Source organism: Pituophis catenifer, unplaced genomic scaffold (assembly GCF_029215685.1).
Source record: "Pituophis catenifer annectens isolate HBS135680 unplaced genomic scaffold, rPitCat1.0.hap2 SCAF_1, whole genome shotgun sequence".
NCBI lineage: Eukaryota > Metazoa > Chordata > Lepidosauria > Squamata > Colubridae > Pituophis > Pituophis catenifer.
This window is the reverse complement of record NW_027256881.1, coordinates 253702757-253723377: the sequence shown is the minus strand read 5'-3', so window position 1 is coordinate 253723377 and position 20621 is coordinate 253702757. Positions and strand designations below refer to the sequence as shown.

At 35.1% G+C, this 20621-nt stretch overlaps 1 protein-coding gene and 1 non-coding gene across 7 annotated transcripts in view; both read right to left on the bottom strand.

Annotated features, from left to right (window-relative positions):
• The window catches only part of IPO7 (importin 7), a 44397-nt gene that overhangs the window by 4377 nt on the left and 19399 nt on the right, over positions 1-20621 (bottom strand). For 4 of the 6 annotated variants that reach the window (XM_070934016.1, XM_070934000.1, XM_070933986.1 and 1 more), the window contains exons 6-24: positions 20404-20493; positions 19607-19701; positions 19409-19493; positions 18180-18314; positions 17844-17943; positions 16473-16549; positions 15632-15748; positions 14177-14266; positions 11400-11565; positions 10111-10271; positions 9082-9210; positions 7872-7938; positions 7651-7776; positions 7404-7501; positions 5718-5813; positions 3545-3765; positions 3074-3282; positions 2048-2254; positions 706-822 (exon numbers count right to left, since the gene is read on the bottom strand). In XM_070934016.1, the coding sequence (XP_070790117.1) occupies positions 706-822; positions 2048-2254; positions 3074-3282; positions 3545-3765; positions 5718-5813; positions 7404-7501; positions 7651-7776; positions 7872-7938; positions 9082-9210; positions 10111-10271; positions 11400-11565; positions 14177-14266; positions 15632-15748; positions 16473-16549; positions 17844-17943; positions 18180-18314; positions 19409-19493; positions 19607-19701; positions 20404-20493 (2386 nt within the window). The remainder of the gene's footprint in view (positions 1-705; positions 823-2047; positions 2255-3073; positions 3283-3544; positions 3766-5717; positions 5814-7403; positions 7502-7650; positions 7777-7871; positions 7939-9081; positions 9211-10110; positions 10272-11399; positions 11566-14176; positions 14267-15631; positions 15749-16472; positions 16550-17843; positions 17944-18179; positions 18315-19408; positions 19494-19606; positions 19702-20403; positions 20494-20621) is intronic. The other 2 variants (XM_070934006.1, XM_070933993.1) reach the window with 1 other exon arrangement.
• On the bottom strand, positions 7098-7278 carry LOC139309136 (small nucleolar RNA SNORA23). Its single transcript, XR_011599794.1, has one exon. It is a non-coding gene; the product is annotated as a small nucleolar RNA SNORA23 (small nucleolar RNA).

The window sequence follows — 20621 nt, the reverse complement described above, 5'->3', positions numbered from 1 at the left end:
GGTTCTATTGGCACATCAATCCACATCAGCTGTGGCTGCCGTGGACTGCTTTTTAATGGCACTAGTGCTCAAGGAACCAACGTCTTTTATTGCTTCCTATGATCAGTTGATGCTGCTTCTTCCTCTTTGTTACATAGGAGTTTGAGGACCAGTGACTTTCATTCTCTCTAGTATTCACTGAAACTTTTTTCTTGGGTATTACCTTGTTGCTCCTCTAGAGTTTGAATGTCTTTCTTTGGCACTTGGTGGCTTCTTCTACAGGGATCTGAGAAGCTGATTGCTGACCAAACCTCTCTGAGTAACTTTACCAGGCTTACATTGGTTTTGCAAAGTCCTTCTGAAAAGGATTCTTTGACCCTTCTGCACTGCTTGTTCTGAAGGCCATATGAAAAGGACGTGTGATTGCTCTTTTCTTTTTCTTGTCAGCTCTAATATAGAGCTGAGGAAAAAGTCACCCATCTTGAAGATGCAGAGTTAAAACTAAAAAAGGGGATTCCTTCATAAGAGGGGAAGAAGTCTAAACCAACCTTCTAGTGGAAGAGTTAAATTTAGCCAATTCTTTTTGGCTCCAACTTTGGTGATCAAGATTTTCCTAATTTAAAGAGGAGGTAAGATGAAGCTCTTTCAGAGTGAAACATATACCTCAGCAAAATACTAATGACATGAACTTAATATAGCCATGTAAAATTCAATTAAAATGCATACCATGAGCAGCTCTTCGCTGATCTGCTAAAGTTGCTATGTCCTGTAATTGTTTTCTTTGATCTTCATTAAGACCACGTGTCAATGCTTGATACCATACTGGGTTACGATTCTGAAGTGCTGCAAAATATATAGATCTGTAAGCATTTGGAAAGTTCTATGAAAATCAATCTTAATTTACTATTTTTAGATGCCTCTTGATTACTATTGGTAGATCTTAGTCTGTTCTTTGCTTTCTTGCTGATGTTCTAATTTTGCTTTTGCTATTATAATTAAGTATCCTGCTCTGGGATTATTTTTATGGGAAGTTTTATAAATAAAATAAATAATATTAATTAAACAGTCTTTAATCTTATGGGGAAAGAATGTATAATTAAATGTATCAATCCAATAAAACTTATTTTTATACATGTTTTGAGATATCCTTTTTCAATTTATTATGAAATTAGCTTGATCTGCATATTAATGTACAACTGAAATTTGACTTTATTACAGAGTAGATCAAAATCTATTTAATAATTGTTAGGTGGAATGCATCTACAATTGTTGATTAGAAATAATACAATATATATCATCACTTGAAATTATTTTCTCTCTTCTATTCTTTGATAAGGCAGACATGTCAGAAAAAAATTCAAACAAAATATTATCACCAAAGAAATATTAAGTAAGAGTTAACTGTTATTCAATTTTGCTGAGAACAAAATCTACTTGTTTCTATTCTTATATGTACGTATATCTTACTTCCCCCAATTGCTAAAGTTTTTCTTATCAAAGTTGAAAAATCCAAGGTGGTTCTTTCCTTCCAATGTCATTTATAGACTTTTCTGCCTAGCTATTTCCATAGGAAACACAACCAGTAATCTGACGCTGTAAGAACTATTTGCTATAGCAGTGTTTCCCAAACTTGGGAACTTTAAGAAGTGTGGACTTCAACTCCCAGAATTCCCCATCCAGCATGGCTGGCTGTGGGATTTTGGGAGTTGAAGTCCATACATCTTGAAGTTCCCAAGTTTGGGAAACACTGTGCTATAGCAATAAAAACATTTGCTCTAGCCAAGATAATCTAAATATTTATCTCTGATAGTCAAATTTTTACAATAAAAAGTGAAGTATCTACTAATAATTCTGCTAAACTATTGACTTCCATCAAACCTGACTCATTTCAGATTTGCTGAATGCTTAGGCTGTAGCTTTTCAAATTCCTTGAATGTTCCTCTGAGTCTTTTCAAATTACATGCATCCCTTGAGTTCCCATATTTTTTACAAGCACTACACATTGATAATACATATTTCAGCAGACACAGGAATACAGATTTGCAATGAAAACTATGGCAGCTCTTACTCTGAAAAATTGCTTTAAATATTTGATATTCATCAACAGGGTTATCTTCATCATCAATAATAGTTGAATATCCCTCCAGTGCTGTCTCTTCAGCATCATCGTCTTCCCAATCCTCATCATCGCCATCTTCTCCAGCCTGTTTTGCCAAAATCTCTAAATACTCTTGACCATCTTCATCGATATCATCTTCATCACTTCCCAGTTCTTCTGTAACCAAGCAATGGGTTTTAAGAGTGCTCAAAAATTTCATCTAGACTCTTCCCGTTTAATTATTCTATTATTTGTATTGCATAAAATTCCACGTTTTTGGTTTAAATCACATGGTCTTTAATACACTAAGTTAGGAATAGAACACAAATTTAATCATATGATACTATATTATTCAGCTACCAAATGATAACTGCAAACCAGATATAACAAAAAAAGAACATTAAACAAATTGGGCCAATGATTCAACAGTGTAAGTCTGCTTAGCTTTATTTTCAAGATTAAAAAATATAGGAACAGACTGAAGAGCACAACAAATATGACTAGGTATATGCAATCAATGCCTATATTCTAGGGACAAATAGTTCCAGAAAATGAAATATGTGTTTCCTTGACCATACTAAATTTCCATTTTGATTTTTCCATCACCTTTCTGAAATTAATCTTCAAATAGAAAGATCTTTCTAATTTGAAAAATTAAATTCCAAACAAAAACCGGTAAGTCTGTGAACAGCCAAGTCATTTCTGTCCAGAGAAGAAAATGAAATACCCCAGAGAAATTCTAGCAATGGTAGCTTTTGCATATTCTTAGACATGGCAAAGGACCAATTATTCATATGTAAGAGACCCAAACAGAACAGAGAATACAGTACTATAAGAAAAATGAGATGTACATAAATACTTCGGTCCAATTAAAAGGCAAAGATGAAACTAACACAGGAAAAAACCATAAGACACACCAAAAATTTCCTGAAAAACCTTCTACAGCTACATCAGTAATGTTGCTTATCATCTTTACAGGAAAGACCATTACATTACCTGCTTCTTCATCTTCCTCTGCTTCATCGTCGTCGTCATCACTGTCATTTTCATGTTCAGCATGGCAAGCATATGCCCTTTTTAACCCATTAAATAAAAGTATGAAAGCTGGCAGGATCTGACCCGAAACCTGATTTAAAACCTGTGGTACATGCTCCAAATCAATCAATGCACACAGGCCTAGAACACACATTTTTCTGTCATGAAGTCTGCAATAAGAAGGAAAACATTATATTACTTTTGGTTTTAGGAAAGATGCCACGGACTCTACCTGAGATATTCATAAAGGGCATGGCTGAAAGATCAATGTGCATGCCCAATAGACCTTGTTACGTTTCTTCATATAGATCTAGCCCACATTCCCTGAAGAAGCTAGATGGAAAAGAGGCACCTGTTGTATCTATATAATCCCTTCTCTCTACATTAGAATTTAATGAATTAAAGCCATAATCCCAGAGACAATAAGCTTACCCCAAGAAACAGTCTACATCATTAAGCCACTGTGTAATGAAGTGATTTGTAACAGGCTCCACGTTATTGGGAAAGCGAAGATTTTCCAAGGTATTTAGAAGTAGATGAGGATTGTAATAGAGAGCAGCTATGGCAACCTGGAGGCACATTGTCCGTAATTCGCTTGTTTTAACTTCTCTAGTTAATCGTTCTAAAGCAGCTTCCACAAACAAGGGTATACACTAAAGAGACAGATAGAAAAATGTTACTAAAGTCAGAGGCAAATATTAACACATCACTGTAGTGATAAACATTTGATTTTCAATACCTTTATCTTGCACTGCATGTATTAAATTCTTGACTTTTAAACTCTCTAGTACAACAGAAGACACTTCCAGTTACTCAGATCTGCTCTTTCTCTATCTCCCCTCCCCTCCAAGACTTCTTCTTAGGATTAGTGGAGTTTATTTGTGATATTAGTTCTTCACTTATTGCCCCTCTTACTTGACCGCCAAAGAGGCAGTAAGGAATTTGTTCCTGGCAACAGTCAACAATTAATTGCAGGGGAAATGCTAGCTGTACAGGAGGAGGTGTCTTTGTAGGTATAGAAATATTAGAGCAGATAAGAAGATAATGGGCCTAAAAATGAAAACCAGATTTTTAAATTGAGAGCTTTTGTTAATGAGTTTGCATTTTATAGGAGCCTGTGAGAAGGACTGAATTAGATGAAAAAACTGAAAAGAATTTGATGTGACAGAAGGTTTTAAAATTAATAAATAGAAAACAAAGATGTTGGTTAAAAATATGACTGCACAAGATCAAGGTCAGGGGTGAAATGCTCTGAAGCCTCCTACTGCTTCGCTACCGGTTTGCTTCACGCACGCATGCGCGCCAAACGCATGCTTTGCACGCAGGCACACCTCAGGCACTACCGCACAGCACTGAAAAAGGAGGATTAAGAAGCCTTTTCTGAGTCTTCAAAGTTAAGGAGAATGGGGGGGGGGGGAACAGCTGTGTTGTACGATTTAGATTCTCTACAAAGCAGGATTTCCTGCTTTCTAGCAAATATATATCACACAGCATAGCTGATCGTCAGAAATACCGGTTCGCCTGAATCAGTAGTGTTTTTTTTACTACCGATTTGCCTGAACTACTAGCAACTAGTAGCAGACCAGTTCGCCTGAAACGGTCTGCACCGGTAGCATTTCACCACTGATCAAGGTGTTTTGATGAAGAAACCTGGTATTAAAATTGAGAAAAAAGTTAAATATTTGGGAGTTAAGATAAAAATAATTATGAATTTGAAAAGGACAACACTGAATTTGATGTATAGTTCTGTACAGATGATATTATTGCTAAGATAAACTTTTACCGAAAATAAGGAGGACAAGATTGTACAGATAATCCTTAATTTAACAACAGTTCACTTAGTGACCGTTTGAAGTTAAAATGGCACTGAAAAAAGTGACTTGAGTGTTTTTCATACTTATAACGGTTGCAGCGTCTCCATGGTCATGTGATCAAAATTCAGACACTTGGCCACTGGTTCATATTTATGAAGGTTGCAGTGTCCTGCATGCGATTATGTGAACCTTTTGCAACCTTCTGACAAGCAAAGTTTTTAAGGTTTTTATGAACAGACTGGACAGCCACTGTTCTAAAATGGTATAGGGTCTCCTGCCTGAGCAGGGACTTGAACTAGAAGACCTCCAAGGTCCCTTCCCACTCTATTCTGATTGACAAAGTCAATGAGAAACCAGATTTACTTAAGATCTGTGTCAGTGATTCAACAACTGTAGTGATTCATTTAATAACTGTGGCAAGAAGGGGCATAAAATGGAGCAAAATTCACTTAACAACTGTCTCACTTAGCAATAGAAATTTTGTACCCAATTGTAGTTGTAAGTTGAGGACTACCTGTATGATAAAACAGGCAAAAAAAAGGGGGATATAATTACAGTTGAACTAATGGGCAAGTATCTGGAAGAAAGAGTTGAAATATACAATGAATCATAATTTTAAAGAGAATTTTTATAAAATAAGTAATTGTTGGTACATGACAACTGATAAATTGACAGCTTTGATGAAAGAAAAGACTTAAGACAAATGTTATTTCTACTTGGATACCCACTTTTGGACCTTGTGAGAAACTGAAAAAAATGAAAGATTTCTGATGACACATTATTTAACTTACCTGATCGATTCCACGGCCTTTACATTGCAAAATGATAACTTCTAATAGTTTTGCTGCATGACATTCTGCATCTTCTCCTGCTACACCTGTAAGGACCTAGGAAATACATGAACTATGAATTTTGGTACTCAGTATTATCACTTTCTATAAATAAATTCAGCTATATAAAAATGTTGTCATCTCTAGGTTTCATCAATATATAAATGACTAAATCTTTTTACATAACTATATGAAAAAAGTACATTTTTTTTAAAAAAAAGGAATATTATTTCACATTTTTAAAGCCAAATTCCAGTTAAGACTCCACAAATACAAACCAGTAAAAGATCTGAATGTGACTTGTCAGTTTTATACACTTAATGGAGGGTGCCATATGACCCAGGGAACCACTCCATTTTGCTTCTGTAAATTGATCTGCACAATGCTGAGGAAATCTCCAGAAGTCTGCATAGTACTATGCGCGCAGTATTAGGGAAGCAGAATTGAGTGGTTCGTCCCTGGGCCATGCAGCAGCCTCCCGAAAGCAGCAGCCATTTTCATAATCCATAATCCTCATGGTCATGCAATAATGGTGAGAGCTTCCAAGAGGCTGGTATAAAGCCCGGGAACAAACCACTTCATTTTGCTTCCATAAAGTGGTCTGCACAGTGCTGAGGAAAGCTCCAGAGGCCATCTAAAAATAAGTGTGCAATGGATGATGGAGATCTAAGCCCTACTTGACCCGATCGGTGGGAGGGGGGAAAAGGCCTGAGGGGATGGAGGGGGGGGGAAACAGGCCCAAGGGCTGTGGGGAACCTAGGTGAAGGAAGCGTTGGGAAGTGTGGGGCAGATGGGTTTGGGATTGCGCTAGGCCTTCCCCCTGCAATACCTCATGCTCCACTTGTATGTCTAACAGTTGTATCAGGGAGAACAGGGCTGGAGGTTATTAAGTGAGGCCATTTCACTTGCAACCATAATAGGCAAGCTCCATTACTGTCATAGAGAACTACCTGTACTATATATAATAAAGGGGATGGGGGAAGGCAGAAGTGAAAACCGAATTAATCTACCATGTTGGAATTTGGCTCCAGACTGAAAATCCTCCTGCATAAAAAGACAGTCTATGCAAGAATTCTCCAATTAAAAAACAGAGAGACTGTTCATTTTAATAGCAATGATCAAAAGAATTATTTCAAAAGAAATGAAAGCAAATGAACTCAGACTCATTCTTGTTTAAAGGAAAGGATTTTTCTGCCAGATTTTAAAAAGCCCAACTTTCTAAGAGATTCCTAACATTTAGCTCTGCTTGGGTTATTGACAGCACACCTGAAATTACCATTCATGCAGCAGTTAACAAAATAGTAACAAAGGTGTTTCAAAATTCTACCTCATTTCACACTATTATGTTTGAGAATTTGGAGGCTGGACAATGGTAAACTTGTTTTTCAACATCATTAGACCAGTACTATGATCTCATGTTGCTCTTTGGCTGCAGATCGTATGTGAGCAATATAGTCTATGTGCAGAACGCAAATGGACTTTATCACTAGACATAGATAATATACTATGCACATTTGACTGCAGCCATTTAAATCTTCTCTAGAAGATGAATTAAAATCATAGCACACATAATATTCACATCTCTTTTTTCCTAGTTTTAAAAAGGCATGCAATATTATTCTGAGGAAGATACAATGGGTTACCTACCTTTTTACACATACTGTAGATCATTTCTAGGTATTTTGTGTCAGACAGGAGCGTGTCTGTATCAACAGTCACATAATTATGCAACAGTGGCATCATATCTGTATTTAAAAAGAATAATGCTACAAATGTTATGTTTCCACCTCTTAATATTCATAAAAATAAAAAATAAGATATGCATTTGCATTTCAGTTTATGTCATATCATTTCCCCTTTGTAACATGAGCTCCACAAGGCATAATGTATTCACCTGTAAAGTAATCAAAACCATCCTGCTGAAATACCTCAAAGACCAAAGGCAGAAGCTGCCACATCTGTGCAGAGACCTGCTGACAGGTCAGACTGTGAGCCAAGGAGAAGATTTCCTCATAGAATTCTGGAACAGATCAAAGTATTAAGTGTGACTTTGATCAAATTAGTAGTAGATTGTTTAATATGTTTATATTATTTAATACAACTAAAAAAAATTACCTAAAACATGCTGTTGTAGAACTGTTCCAATTACTTGTAAACAGATACCTTCTAACTGCTGAGTAATCTGAAACAGAATATTTAAATGTAAGACAAGATATATATGATTGTGTACTTTAAAGTGGAAAATCCAATTTTGAGATTCAAATACCGTATTTTCTGGAGTATAAAACACACTTTTTTCCCTCCTAAAAGAGGCTGAAAATTTGGGTGCGTCTTATATTCCGAATGTAGCTTTTTCGAAGCTTTTTTTCAGCCCTAACAAGGCACTAGCAGTGAAGCGATCTCCATGGTTTGCCTGCTTTTCTCATTGCTTCTCTCTCCAAAGATCAGTTGTGCTCTAGAAGCTGTTTTTTATCCCCAAGCAGGGGATAAAAACCAGCAAACTAATGTGCTGAAACTGTATCAGACTAAGGATGCTAGCCAGATGAATACCTGGTAGGCAGATTTTTTCCCCCTATTTTCCTCCCCAGAAACTAAACTGCGTCTTATACTCCGAAAAATATGGTAGTATGTGATCCATCCCCCATGATCCATATTAATTCTTTTCCCTTCCTTACATAATACCTATACATTTTTGCACCTTTTCAGAACAACATTTTAAATTTGCTTTTATCTTTCTGTTTTTATTTCTTTCTTCAGTCCAGGTGCAGAATTTGTCAGAAGCTATTTTATTCTAGCAAATGGATCTAATACTGAAACCTGAAACTTTTTTTTCTGGTTTCTAGCTGATATACAGGTGGAAAAAGAATATGGGACTTTTTAATATATGGCTATGGCAGCAAGATTGTTATATGCTATAAGTTAGAAAGAGTATATACCCAGAATGGAAGGAATGGATTTTGAAATTAACAGAGTTAGCCAAGATGGCAAAATGCTTTGCACAGAGATAATAATTTGATTAAATTTCATGCAACTAGAGGCCATTGATAGATTTTTTTGCAGGATAAAGAGAAGAATCTGCTTTTGACTTTGTATTTTGAAGATTAGATTAGATTTAACTAGAAAAATAATTACAATTTTTAAAATAAAAGGTTATCTACCTTTGATATTTTAGGGGTTTTTTTTGGATGAAATTAAAAACATTTAATCAATATTGATTTTTAATATGAAGACTATGAGTAATTTAAAATATTTTATAGAGAGAACATCCTACTAAAATAGGAAGGGGGGGGCGAATACAGTTGCAAATAACCACAAAAATCCTTACCTCTTTGTGATCTTCAACTACACTAAGAAGTGTATCAATAGTATTCAAGATACCCATAGCTGTTACTGCTTTATCATCACTGCCTTCTTCATCTGGTCCTGTCTGAATCACCTGGTTAAAAGTCATTGCCTAAAAACACAAAAAAATATCAACTAAAAGTTATACAGTTTGAGAAAGGGATAGTAAAGAACCAGGGAGTAAAGAAATCTGACTATGTTTCCAAGAATGTATGCATATTTACATTATAAATAAACATGCCTGTGTGAGAGGGACAAACTATAATCAAGAGAATTTGGATTTTGTTTTATGGCTCACGGGATTAAAAAGTTGATGCGGGGTTTGTATTTTGTGGCTCATTGAGAGTTATCAAAGTAGCATGTCTTTGCAAACCATTCAAAACAGAAACTCAACAGAGCACTGTCATTAACGAAGCACCTCTCCTTTCCTAATTTAGGTGATCTCAAATGAAAGCAGAATTTTTAGTATTTCAAAAGGGTACTTCTTGATACTTTCATTATGCCGTGTTATTGGATACATATGCTGCACTTAACCACAAACACAAGTTTACCTGAGTGTAAATGTACCTATTAAGATACACATTAAGTTTACCAGAGTATAAATGTACCTATTATCCCTGGGTAGCAGTCAAACTTTAGCTAGCAATAGCACTTAGACTTATATACCGCTTTACAGTCCTCTCTAAGCGGTTTACAATCAGCATATTGTCCCCAACAATTTGTGTCCTCATTTTATCCACCTCGGAAGGATGGAACACTGAGTCAACCTTGAGCCTGGTGAGATTTGAACTGCCAAATTGCAGGCAGCCGGCAGCCAGGAGAAGTACCTGCAGTACTGCACTTTAACCACTGTGCCACCGTGACTCATCCTACACAGCTAACATCCTACACAAATATTTAGGAAACGTCTGGACAGAAATACAACCAATGAAAACACAAAAATAGATGAGATGGACAGCAAATATATCTAATAAATAAATAAAAATTAAAAATATACTGGGCCCAGACTTACCAAGTGCTGCGTCATCTCAACTGCTATAGGAGTAACTTCTTCACTATATTCACAGATCATTTTTTGAATTACATTGGTAAGATCATCATTCTCAGTTTCTCTAATTATGTGAAGAAGGGCCTGCATTACAGGTCTAATGAATGGTGTTATATATTCTTTAGCTGCAAAGGAAGCAAGAATAAACATTACTTTTTCATAATCATTAACAAAACTGAATGACTTAAGCATTTTTATTTGTTTTTTTAAAAAATATGGTCTGAAAAAGACCCTTTCAATTATTATTTAATCAATTTTGCTGGCTGGCTTTATTTTGAATAAATATTTCATTAGTACACAATCTGCAAAATTCCAGGGCTTCCCTATGCCCCTCCCTGAATATTTGCAGTTATTTCTCTCTTATGTGGAAAGAGGAGGCACAGTTCTAGCTCATTCTTTTTTCTCAGTCTGCACCCATGGGTCTGTTTTTTCTAAAAATTCTCCTCTTTCCTAGCTGTAAGATGCTCCAGCCCTCAAGGTCAGCATTCAAACGGCTCCAACAGACTAAATAAGAGATCACAAACTCATATCCTTTCAGCATGCACCTCAGTCATCTACAACAGAATGATAGCTAAAAACAGGACACCATCTTCTGATCTTGTGACAAGAAAGTGGACTTCATGTGTCTAATCTAGAAGTCCACTCTTAGGTTGGCAATGGGGTGGGTCTCACAATGAGAGCTAGGGTCTGTCAGCTTTGGGATTGTGTTTCATACCCTAAACTTGTAGTTTTATGAATATTGCAGCAGCCCTGGTGATGATGGCATGCTGATGTAGCATTCCACCTCAACCTGTTTTGCTTGGACAAAAAGCTGTTTCTTGCTGGGCAAGGTGGCGTCACAGGTCTAAGTAAAGCAAGTTCCAACCTCCAACCCTATGGAGGCAGTGGCAGGATCTACAATTCCAACACTTTGGATTGATTGGACGCAGAAAGAATGGTGTACATACTGAGAGAAAATAACCTAGGTATGAATTTGGCTTCTTCTAACAACTGCAACTAGACAGGGTATAATTTTCTTTTAAAATAATTTTAAGTAAAGTGGTGACTTGCATTTATATAATAAAACAATCAGAGAAATACATATAGCTTATTATAATTGATATCTTCTATACTGATTTATCACAAGTCTGGCTATTTTTCTTTTATTGTTTAAATAACTACATGCAATGAAATTTTGAGCTGACAAATTGTTTCACATTTGCTTTTATTTTATTTCCTGATTCTCAGCTTCTTTGACAAAGAAGAAAATGTACCTCTCTCTTGATTACTAATCAAAACTTGCAGTGCAATGGCAGCTTCCACTTTAACAGGCATTTCTCTATCATCAATCAGGCATCTTCTTGTTAACTCCAGTGCTGTCTGAAGGTTCTGGTCACTCTTAAATTTAACTTCACAAAAATAATGGAGAACCCAGCAAGCCTGGTAAAGTTGATATGCAATAAAACACATTTAATTATGGTCAACGTGCATATTACTCTACATATATATAATTATTCCATGGATTAACTGTCAAAACTGCAAAAATATAATGCTTCAAGCACATTGGATAATCTTTTTTCATTTCCCTTCCCACTGTGATTTTTGAGAATTTGTAGATTAGTTAATGATAAACTTGTCTTTAGACAGCCAAGATCAATATTACAATTGCTACTTGTCCTAAGGCTGCAGATTGTACGTGAGATGGAATACAGAATGCAAATGTACCATACTGCTAATTACAGCTACTTTAACTCACTTACAGTATTTATTTTTTTTTAGCAGGGTTAGGGTTACACAATCAGCTTTTTAAGTCCCTAAAAAAATTCAACAATATACTTTGTGGTAGTATTGTGCATTAAGAGCTGTCTCACTTTTTATAATATTCCATTATTAGTCTGGTTTTATAGCAGCAAAAAGATTTAGCATGTAATTTACATACTAACTTGCTTGATACTAAAAATCTTATTCTATAATCTTTATAGAAAACTATTTTTCGTGGTACTCAAAATATTATTTTAGAATTGTTACAGGAGACAAAATTAGATAATATTTAAATATTCTGTAATATTTGCTATATAAATACAGATTACAGAACCTTGTTATAGAAAAATGTTATTAAAGCTAATGAAATTATTTTAACAGGAAACCAATGTCATCTGGAGGCAGAACAGGCAGGCCAGTTACATTTGTCTATTTCCCTTGAAAACAGCCCTTGCAACTTAAGAATGAGTCTATTATTAATAAATGTATTTGTTGGTTTAAATGTACAGTATATCTCACCTTTTTTTCAAAAGCCCAAAGCAGTATCTCTATTTATCTCCAGTCATGAGGCTGAATTGAACTTTGGCTGGCCAAAGTTAGATGGTAAACTTCCATGACTGGAATGGATTTTTTTTTTTAAATTTGATTTATCTGCCGCCCTTCTCCGGAGACTCAGGGCGGCTTACAATGCGCTAAGCAATAGCCTTCATTCTTTTGTATATTTATACAAAGTCAGCTTATTGCCCCCATAACTAGGTCCTCATTTTACCTACCTTAGAAAGGATGGAAGGCTGAGTCAACCTTGAGCCTTGGCGAGATTCGAACCTGCAGTAATTGCAGGCAGCTGGTCTTAATAACCAGCTTAATAACAGGGTGCCTTAACCACTGTACTACCAAGGCTCTACCAAGGATTTGAGTCTTCATCTCCCTGGACCTATACCTTAAGTATTACATCATGCTGGCTGATATGGGATTTCATGGAACTCAAAATTTTGACTGTAGTTCTGGACCAAGAGGCTTTAGCAAGATTAAAGTCATGTCCTTGTAACCTTGCACTTATTGCAATGCATCCTCACACTGGACTGCCAATAACAATGGTGCTGGAAAAAATGGACTTATAACCTTGAGTTCTCCAGTATCCCACAGTCAGCCAGCATGATGTAATATTTAAGATGTAGATCAGGGAGATGAAGGCTCAAATCCATTCCAGTCAATTCCAGTCATGGAAATTTACCGTTTTAACCAAAATTTGGGTGCTTGGTAACTGGACCGCATTTACAACTGTCACAACATTTGTGGGTCATATTCTCCTGCCCAACGCCAACTGCCTCCACTTCAATTTCCCCAAGATGGTGACAGCAGAATATAGCAGCCTCTTAGTCTCGGCCATGGTCTGCAGGGTGGCCAAAAAAGCAGATTGGGAGAAGGGGAGGAGTTATGCAGGGCAGAAATGAGTCAGCATCTTCTGGCTTAGTGATCCCCTGAAATCATCCCCTGCAAGAACCAAGGCTTGGGGTTCAGAAGTTGGGAATGGCATGTATTGGGGTGGGAGCTTTGGAGAGACAGAAAACCTGATTGCTATTTTCAACTTTCCCTGGCAGCTCCTGACAAATAAAGCCAATGGGAAAGCTGACAGGAGACCACAAGTCACGGTTGCAACAGGTTCTCATTTAATGACTTCAACTGGAACTGCCAGAACTGCCATTGCTAAGCAGTGCAACCATGTGATGTTTTGCTTAATGATCACTTTGCTTAGAGATGGAAATTCCAGGCTCAATTAGGGTCATAACCTGAAGACTATTTGTAATACCAACACTGAGCAAGCCTTCTACATTATACTTGCAGGACTATCTGCTCCAAATAAAATCTGCCCCATATGTATTGGCCAGAAAGACATGCCATAGATTCCCTATTTAACATTCAATGGATATAGTCTGTATATACACACACCCCACAAATACATTTACATTCTGGAAAGCTGTGAAAGAAATGTTTTTTTCAGAAGACTAAATAGACAGCACTACTTATTTGAAGGCAAATGTTTTGGGGGAAGGGGTAGATATACTATAGTTGCAAGATGTTACATATTATATTTTATGGTATGGTATAACATATAGGATCCCTGAACAAGGTAGGATACAAACACATGTAATAAATATATTATCAAATTGCTTATCAGAATCATCTATTTCCTGTCACTACACATTGCAACTTTTGTAAGACTAAGGGAACTTTGTGTTCCTTTACATTCTAGAAACTTCCAGAAGTCTGGATCCAGCTTTGTACTTACCCTTGCTCTCATGTAGCCCAGCTCATTACTGAACAGAGGAAACACATGATTCTGCAACATGTACTCCATCTGATCTTTGTATATCTTTTTCTGTTGAAACATTTTTCCAAAAAGTAGATCAGTTTCTTTTTTTATATATATAACTCACTTTTCAAAAATATATTTTTATTTTTCCATCCTATTAACGTTAGTAACTGGGCTAAATAGTTGCTAAACTAATACATAATACAGTACTAATACTGACTTTGGCCAAAACAGTACATCACAGATAAGTAACTTTTACCTAAATTATTGAAATAAAACAAAGACAGTGTAAATCAGGAATGTCAAACTCTCATCATCATGGCATCGTCACGTGACATATTGTTTTTTTACCCTTCGCTAAACTGTGCGTGGCCAGCATGTGACGCATCGGCCTGCTGGCCGCGAGTTTGACAGCCCTGGTGTAAATGATTCATGTATTACAGAGGTATCTAAAGCTAATCATGCAAGAATTATTTCAAACAGAAATCTGTTACTGAATCTGAAAGTCAAAATTAACTGATACAATTTAAGAGGTATAATTCTAGATATTCTATTCTGTTAAATATAGAATAGTGATAAATACACAAATATCATGCCTTTAGCACACTACGACCATTAATTTATGTCTATTTTACAAGGTCTGTTTCTTATGATTAATCAGGATGGATAAAAATTTATTTTTTTAAAAAAAAAAATTAAAAAATCAGATTTTTAAAATTTAAATTGGATTTTTTTTATTTTTATCAAATTTATTTTAATAAAATGCTTTTGGAGTAAAAATCTATCTAAAGATAGTTTTCTATTTAAGATACATTAATAATTTGGTTTATTCAGCATGAAATGGAGCTTAGTTATGTAGCATGAGGCTGTATATTCTGCAATATTATGACTGTTGTTGAGTCAGCAGCAGGTTAGAAGAGCCGCTGCAGGACAGAGATGACAATTGCTCTTTAAAAATTATGATTTAAATTGAGTTTATTTAAATCAAGCCACTTTACTAGCGATTTAAATGGTTTAAATCACTTAAGTTTAAATGTTTTAAATCGTGATTTAAATCAAATCCACCCTGCGATTAATTCCTTTGAATTAGAAAATATGTGTAAAGTGATCATGTGGTTGTGTTTGGAAAGTGTAGCTGCTTAATTAAGTACAAGCCTTCCGCTACCAGTTTCAGGAAAACAAACATTTTAAGATTATGTGTTGGATATATTCCAACACATAATCTTAATATGTGTATAAAGGTTGAGCAGCCTGAAGTTACTGTAGCCATTGCCAACTGTAAAAAAAAAAAGGAGCCCTAAAAAAACATTCTAAGGCCATCATGATTGCAAATAGTCATTAAACAACCAGTCATAAGTCAAAGACTATTTATAGTGAAAATAAGGCAGAAAAATCTTAAGACTTTTAAAGGATCAACAAAACTCTACTTACTTTCAGAAGTATTTCAGCCAAAGAACCAATCATATGCAATGCTCCATCTTTTTTACGAGGATCTGCATTTGGCTCTGTGAGGATTTGGTAACAAAAGCCCATTGTTTTTTGCAGGACCTAATATGAGAGTAAAATAAATGCCCAGATACATTTCATTAAACAATTATATCAATCAATCAAAAGGTTCAACCAATATTATGAGTTGAGTAACTCCTAATGCCTAATACGTCTGCCTATGTTTAATTTTTCTAAATATTGTGCATGAAAATGCTTAAATGTAATAAAGATACCAGGATTAAAACTGTCGTTAGGGAATTCACTTAAAGTGAAAAGATACACTACTGAATGCAGGAGCTAATTATTAACAAGAAAAATCTAAAATCCTTAGACACATTCTGATTTTTTTGATGTGGAATAATAAAGAAACCCAGTTGGAAGATTCACGACATGTCTTTCCTAGTTTTGGGGGCTGTCATGCTTTGAGTCAGAACCTGATACAGTAATAACAATGCCAATGGTACAACCACTGCATCTTACATGAATCAGCTGGGACTTCACTGTTAGGGATGGGGTGAGAGGTAGTCAGCAAAACTGAATTATTTCACTAGAGTGCCATATTCTGACAACAAGCTAATGAATATAGTGCAAGCATGCAGATTGGAAACTGCTTATCACACACAGTTTCTATGGAAAGTAGCCGAGTATGCCCCATGATGCCCACAAGAAATACTTCTTCAAAACCTTCTACAAGCAGCTTCCCAAGGAAAGCATCCAATAGTCTACATATGAGATTTAAAAATAACTTTTTTTTTGGATTTAAGGTAATCTTTATGGAATATACCTCTTTCCTTTTACCACATGCCGTAAACAACAACGTTTGTGCAGCAGTTGTGGGGGAAATGAAGTCTTCAAAAACATCTATTAAAAGAAACAATTTACATTATTTGCCTTTTGAAATATTCAGAAATTAATGCAAAACAAAAAGCAAAGTCAGATATAAAGGATTCTTGTAATCATCAACCACTCGATATGTCCATTCTGAACTTCCATAAAGCATGTCTCAAAGCTGTAAAATGAGTAATGTTTCTATAATTTTAGATAGTGTAATAGTCAACATATTGCATATTAATATTATTTCAACGTCATCTAAACTGTATTTATTAAGATTCACCTCGGACATATTCATTATTCCATGCTGACTGAAATTTCAGCGATTTGTGAAAAAGTTTCTTTTAAAACAAAAACCCTCTTCTTGGATCATGCTGAGAAAACAATATAAATTATTTTGTTCTCTGGCAAGTCAATGTCATTTTAGAAAATTCCATAAGTCAGTTAAGTGCACAGAATAAACGTATGCTGGAAAACAGAAATGCAAAACGGATCCTGCAACATTTTATAATCCTAAGGCTTTTGTTCTATGCAAAATTCCATGCAGTAAAACTCCACTGATACAGTAGGATTCTCCTACATATAACTGGGTTGCTGATGTTATACTTTGAAAAGTTTAAATTCAGGGATTGACTGTAAAAAGATGGACGAGTATTAGACAGAGGCAGCATTTATACTTTGTATGTAGAAGATCCCAGGTCCGTTGCTTAACATCTTCACCTAAAAGGATCAGATGGTGGGAAAGACCCTGGAGAGCAGCTGCTTGTCAGTGTAAAGCAAGAAAGATACACAGAGTGGCACAAGCTAACTTTCTGTGTTAAAAGTATAAGAATTAAATACAAGAAACTTGTCAAAGAGCCATGAAAGAGGAGTTACTGGACAGAATGAAATGTTACCAATTGAAACTTGCAAAAGCAGAAAAATCTTACTAAACGGAAGAAAGGTCATAAAGTATTTGTCTCATTACATCTTGCATGCCTCATATAAGACGTCACAACTACTAGTAGTAAATCTAAATAGTGAAAATAGGTTTTGAACTATTTCTCTAACATATCTGACATTTGCATTCTACTGTGATCTTGATCTGTTTCATATATTATGCAAAGCCTTGATTGGCAAAACTGGGATGAAATGTTTACTAAGTATACCACAATATAATATAAACCATGTTCTAAAAACCACAATGTTTGAAATAATGACTGAATGTATTTATCACATTAAGTAGAAACCGAACAAGCCAACCAAGACACATTGTGATTTGTGAACCTATTACTCCTGAGCTGCGAAAACACTCTGCAAATTTAGTCAGTTCTGAATCACTTACCAAATTTCATACGTATATATTCATAAGGGTCTTCCTGCCACAGCTCTTCATCTGCATCTGTATAGCACATCAATGGGAAGATAACATCTTGGATAATTCCCTGCAAATAAAAATTATTTGTTTTTATAGGCTGCTCTTAACTTTTTTTAAAAGGGGAAGAGGCTTCCAATATCAAATAAATTTAGAAATGTCAATGGTAAAATAAAATGTAAAACTCATCTGCACAAGTTAAAACTCAGTCAAATTCTGCTACAGCAGAGCTCCAGGGGGGAAAAATCATAACTTATTATTTAGCTATGCAGGCTTCATTCCAAAAAAACAGGAAAAACAACTTACTTGAATATGGGGTTTCAGATTTTTCCAAGTAACTGCATGTGATACCCCTTGATTGATATAGTTCAAAGTCTGCTGTAGAACTCTCGGAGCCATATACTGCTTTTCTTTATATTGATATAACACTTTCAGCAAAACCTAAGAAAATGGATTAATTATTTCTAAAGATTTAAGCTGTTTTCCAAAATGTGTTAGATAACAGCTTTCCACACAGCTAAGATAGAATGAATATATAGCATGTGATCAGTGGCAAACCTTGAGTGTTTGCTGAAAGAAGCGGCAGAAAGAAAAAAGAAAAAGAAGCTAGCTACATATAACAGCATTCTCTTGTCTGCTTATATGCTAGATAAGTGGATATTAGACATGCCAGGAGAAACATAAGTGAAGTGAAGTAAGATTTGGTGACTTGAGAAATGTATGTGATAAAAAAGATGAGGCAGGGTCCAGAATAAATGAGGGCTGAATGAATGTGACCAAATACAAAGTAAATAAATTAAGAGGGAGGAGGAAAAAAAGGCTATGACTGGATGGAGGTGAGATCCTGAAAAGAAGACAAGTTTGAAAAACTTGGCCAATGCATGAAAAGCTGTATGGATATGGTGGAAACTAGGATGGTTTATAGAGATATAAAGGTATGAAGGAAAGTATAATGAGTGGTTATTGGTGTGAATACATTTCAATCAGAATAGAGCTGGAAGGGACCTTGGATGTCTTCTAGTCCAAATATTTCAGCTATATTTTCTCATTTCATTCTTTTATATTCTTTGGCTTACTATTTCTTACTCTTTTCTGTGCAACAGCTTATCCCAAAACGAGATAGAGTGAAATTATGTTATATACAAATGAACTGTCTCATTTAGTATGAAGCAATGCTTTATGTACTACAAGGTGATACATACAGAGAAGAAAAGATGGCAAAGTGTATGCAAAGTCTAATTGCTTGGAATGCCAGGAATTTGGCCTCAGGGAGCTTGAATTTGACTTATTATATACATCAACATTAAAATGCTTCTTTTATCAACTAAGGCAGAATTTAATTCCTTTGACTAAAGAAATTATGTTCTCTAGGAAGTAATAAATTCTATTTGGCAAAAAGAAACAGAGACTACCAATTTTATTTCAAACACCTTCTACTTAGGTTTAAATGATTTTTAATTTTTAAATAAAAAAAATGATAGTAAAGATCAGTTAATTCTCAATCAAACCCAAATTATAAAGAAAAAAAATCCTACCTGCTGTATACCAACAGCAAATGCCTTTAAAAAAACTTCAGCAAATTCATTGTATTCCTTGGAAACATTACCAGGGCTTCCATACCTATTGAAATATTAGTAAAAAAAAAAAAAACCAGTGTAATATATTATGTACATGTAACAAAAATATAACATTTAGAATACTTAAAACTGAATCTTGAGGGGGAAAAATGTTACCTTTCAAAAAGTCTGGCTAAGATGTGGAGTGCCCACTTCTTACATTTCCACCATGGCAATTCAGGCCTATCATCTTCATCCACCTGGAGAGTTTCCTTTTGAAGCCAAATTAAAATGTATAGTATTAATTTATAATGTAATATGCTTCTGGGCTTTTATTTTAAAATCTAATTAAATAGGGGGAACCATCTTTCGATGGGTAGGAATCACCTTTAAAATTATGGGGGACGGATGACAGCTATAATCAACAGAGAAATGTCACAAAAGCAGATGATCTTGTCTTGCATCTCTACAGGATAAGAGTTTATTTTATTTGTATATACTCCACAGATGTAGGTTGGGGCGTTTTTTTTAAAAAATAAGGATCATATTAAGATTACAATTTTTAAGTTTCCCACCACAAAAATGTGAGAAAAATTGCTGTCAGTTTTTAACTATTGGAGGAAGCCTTGAAGTTGAGAAAAGGGAGATGGGGGCCATAGGATGCTCGTCCCTTACTATAAATATGTTTACTCTCTTACTCAACAAAAGATTTAGAATGGCAAGATACAAAGAGAAATAACAAAGAGGCCTGCAACTTTTACTTTTGAATTTTCAAAAGTCCAAGGGACATGCTTATAAAAAAGCGCGAGAAATCTATAAATGTCACTAGAATTCCATTCTCCAAAATTTACATCGTCTATAGATAAAAATAATACAGCTGTGTATATCATTTATTTGTACACTCAATCATACAACCAACTCACATACAATGTCATATATGTAAATCACATAGTCTGTATAAAGTAAATACTTACAGCTGGTACATCTCGGTCAACAACTGTTTTCAAAATTTCTATCCATTCTGCTAGGTTTTGCTGATTGATCAACTCCAGGGGTAATGTATACTGTTGAGAAAAATTATGAGCAAAGCAAAAACAAGTTATGATTATAAATTAAGCAAAGATATAAACAACCTGAGAAAATCCATTTGATATTTAATTTCTTAAATTATCCACTTTCTTGGCTAAGCATC